This window comes from Bactrocera neohumeralis, chromosome 2 (assembly GCF_024586455.1).
Source record: "Bactrocera neohumeralis isolate Rockhampton chromosome 2, APGP_CSIRO_Bneo_wtdbg2-racon-allhic-juicebox.fasta_v2, whole genome shotgun sequence".
In the NCBI taxonomy this organism is placed as follows: domain Eukaryota; kingdom Metazoa; phylum Arthropoda; class Insecta; order Diptera; family Tephritidae; genus Bactrocera; species Bactrocera neohumeralis.
The window spans coordinates 81,058,956-81,061,647 of record NC_065919.1 but is presented as its reverse complement, the minus strand read 5'-3'; the positions used below and the strand labels follow the sequence as shown (position 1 = coordinate 81,061,647).

The window sequence follows — 2,692 nt, the reverse complement described above, 5'->3', positions numbered from 1 at the left end:
GTTGTCATGTTGGGGCGCAATAAATAGTCAATGCATAGTTGTTGTTGTGGAATTTCGCAAGTATTTATGTTTTATCGTCTCACTAGGAATGAGCGATGTTCTCCTTGCGGAGCTTGGAGTTTAAGATTGTTCTGATAGAATATTAACATTTATATACCACATACATACGTATATATTTGTAAGTTTTAGAATTTATATGCAACTTGCAATCAAATAAATTTGGTTGTATTTTAAGTGTTTTTAATAAATATCGATATTCAATACATATTTTTTTCATATAAGATATGGAATATTCTATTCTTATTTTAAACATATTTTACAAAGATTTTATAAAATTTTCAACGGAAAATATTTAAAACTCGGCCATTACGACGTCACTTCCGGCAGTCCCTAAAAATATCTGCCTTCGCGTGGACAGCTGAATTTGATAAATAATCATCTGAAGTAAAAGAATTATATGCAGGTTTTAATTAATACCATAAATAGTTGTTGGATGAAGGAACAAAACAGGATATTTATACTTTTGGTAGACGTTTTCACAAAAAATGTAAATTTGTTTTTAAATAGTTGCATTTGAACAAAAAAATTTATCGTTAAAAACCTTGTATATACTATGAGAAATTCGCGAAAACAATGTACCTGACTTCGAGTGCTCAATTTTTCAAGGCTATGTATCCAAAATTAATATTAGAAAAAATTGAGTTTTTTCATATTTCGATAGGTTATACATTTAAAAGTAACCTAATAGCATTTTAAATTTATATCTAACACAGGTTTAGGGTTATAAATTATAACCTATAAACTATAAATATCATGAACTACTTAAGCACCCAAGTATTTTATAAATGAGTGCAACTTACGTTTTACAATTAAATAGTTCTTGCCTTTGAATATAGTCAATGACCCTGTCATCGATCAAGTATTTCACAGACTGTTCTTGCGATATAAGACGTCGTATCAACGTTGAACTAATTTCGTTTGGTACACAATTCGTTATTAACGTGATATGTTCCTTTGATAAGAAAAAAAAGACATCAAAATAATTTTGTGACCACATCAAAACCAAACTGTTGATAAACCATACCTGATATTTCTTCAACATATCTAGCTCGAATACGAATTTTTCAGGATTAGAGCCATAGCGTGAGATAACCACTAAACCATGATTAACAACAATATCTTCAATCTTAAAAAATAAACAAACGAATGAAATCGGATATGAAGTGTCTGAAATTTATTTGCGTTGCGTTAATGCTTACATCCTTATCTGCCCATAGCCCTGGCACTGCAAATGATTCAAGTAAATCAGCTCCACACAGCAATTTCAATTGCACACCATCCTGCCGCTCACGCAAACCGGGAGGCATCCAACCAGGTAGAGTACCGTTTATATCACTTTCTAGTGAGTTGATGTAGTTATTCATATAATTTTGGTGGTACTGCAGAACCGAGATTGTGCGTGAGCATTCCGTTTGCGTTATTTCCCAGTCTGAGGGCATAAAATTAAAAATTTAAAGTAGTTAATTAATAAATAAAAGCCTGTAGATATGTTATAACCAACTTACTTTTATCCATGTTGAGGATTGCAATGCTAATTTCAACATGGCAATCGATGTGTACCAGCAACGAGTCCTTCCTTCTGATATGAATCATGTGTGGGTGAAACGATGCCACCAATGACGTGATGTGTTCCTTGTGTTTTGTAGTAATCACGTGCAATTTCTATATTATAAAAGAAAAATATAATAAAAAATATATTTCATATACTCGCATATTTAATCTGAAAGCGCTTAATAGTATTTAACAATCTTTCCGAACATTCGAAAGTGCATCGGCGTCGGTGGGCTGAAGGAACCACAGGCTAACAAAACTATCCGAGGCAACATGTCCTGATTATTCATTTTTCATCTTTAATTATTGTTGACATTATGGTTGTTTATATAATTCTTTTCTTGAACAGTAAAGAGAAAAATACACAAGTATATTTTGCAAACAGGGCAAGTTGACCTTCGAACAAAGAGCTTAAAATTACAAACCTGTATTATGCGTGTATCTCCTTCGAAACAATGAAAAATACATACATATATAAAATTTTAAAATAAAATTTGAATTTTGCTCGAAATTTCTAGTTTTAGTCTGTCAAATCCGATTTTTGATCAGAGTAAAAGGGCAGGTCACATGTATAAATTCGAAGAGTGTTGCTTTAAGCAGAACCATAGACACATATACGTAAACATACATATTTAGGCTGGTTAGTAGGCGAAGCTGTTACAGGGGCAAGGGAAGCGGTGACAATCGGCGGTCATTCGTGGCTCAAGCAGCTCACGACTTCCGGTCTTTGACCAAGTATCCTCTGGGTAGCCTAAGAACATGCGTTTGAAAGCGAGCTAAAGTGAGAAGGCGAAACATCCCCTACATAGGGTTGTGCGCTGGGTTTGGGACCCGCCACGTAAAAAACACCCCAATGAAAATTAGCAGTCAGCCTCGAATGAGAGCCCCCCTTTTGATGACGACCATGCCAAACGAAATAAGGACTACGAATTGAGGGCATGCACCTGGAATGTCCGGTCCCTTAATTGGAAAGGTGCCGCTGCCCAGCTGATGTCCTCACGAAAATAGAGGCTGACATCGCCGCCGTCCTAGAAATGCGATGGGCTGGACAAGGACTGAGTCAAGTAGGTCCTTGTGGCAT

At 35.1% G+C, this 2,692-nt stretch overlaps 1 protein-coding gene across 1 annotated transcript; it reads right to left on the bottom strand.

Moving 5' to 3' along the window:
* Positions 1-333: 333 nt before the first annotated feature.
* Positions 334-1,708, bottom strand: LOC126767711 (nicotinamide/nicotinic acid mononucleotide adenylyltransferase 1-like). The gene is made up of 5 exons (XM_050485258.1): positions 1,566-1,708; positions 1,260-1,489; positions 1,085-1,186; positions 861-1,012; positions 334-439 (listed from the first exon to the last, which is right to left on the bottom strand). Exons 1-5 carry the CDS (start codon positions 1,651-1,653, stop codon positions 436-438), a joined length of 576 nt encoding a protein of 191 aa, XP_050341215.1. The 5' UTR covers positions 1,654-1,708; the 3' UTR covers positions 334-435.
* Between the last annotated feature and the right edge of the window lie 984 nt (positions 1,709-2,692).

What these genes read in the sequence shown, in the direction of transcription:
- LOC126767711 (XM_050485258.1), bottom strand. Translation starts at nt 1,653, where the DNA reads ATGATTCATATCAGAAGGAAGGACTCGTTGCTGGTACACATCGATTGC. An exon ending in AATCCTCAACATGGATAAAA is followed by an intron (nt 1,490 to 1,565) that starts GTAAGTTGGTTA and finishes TTATGCCCTCAG; the next exon opens with ACTGGGAAATAACGCAAACG. An exon ending in ATATGTTGAAGAAATATCAG is followed by an intron (nt 1,013 to 1,084) that starts GTATGGTTTATC and finishes TTCTTATCAAAG; the next exon opens with GAACATATCACGTTAATAAC.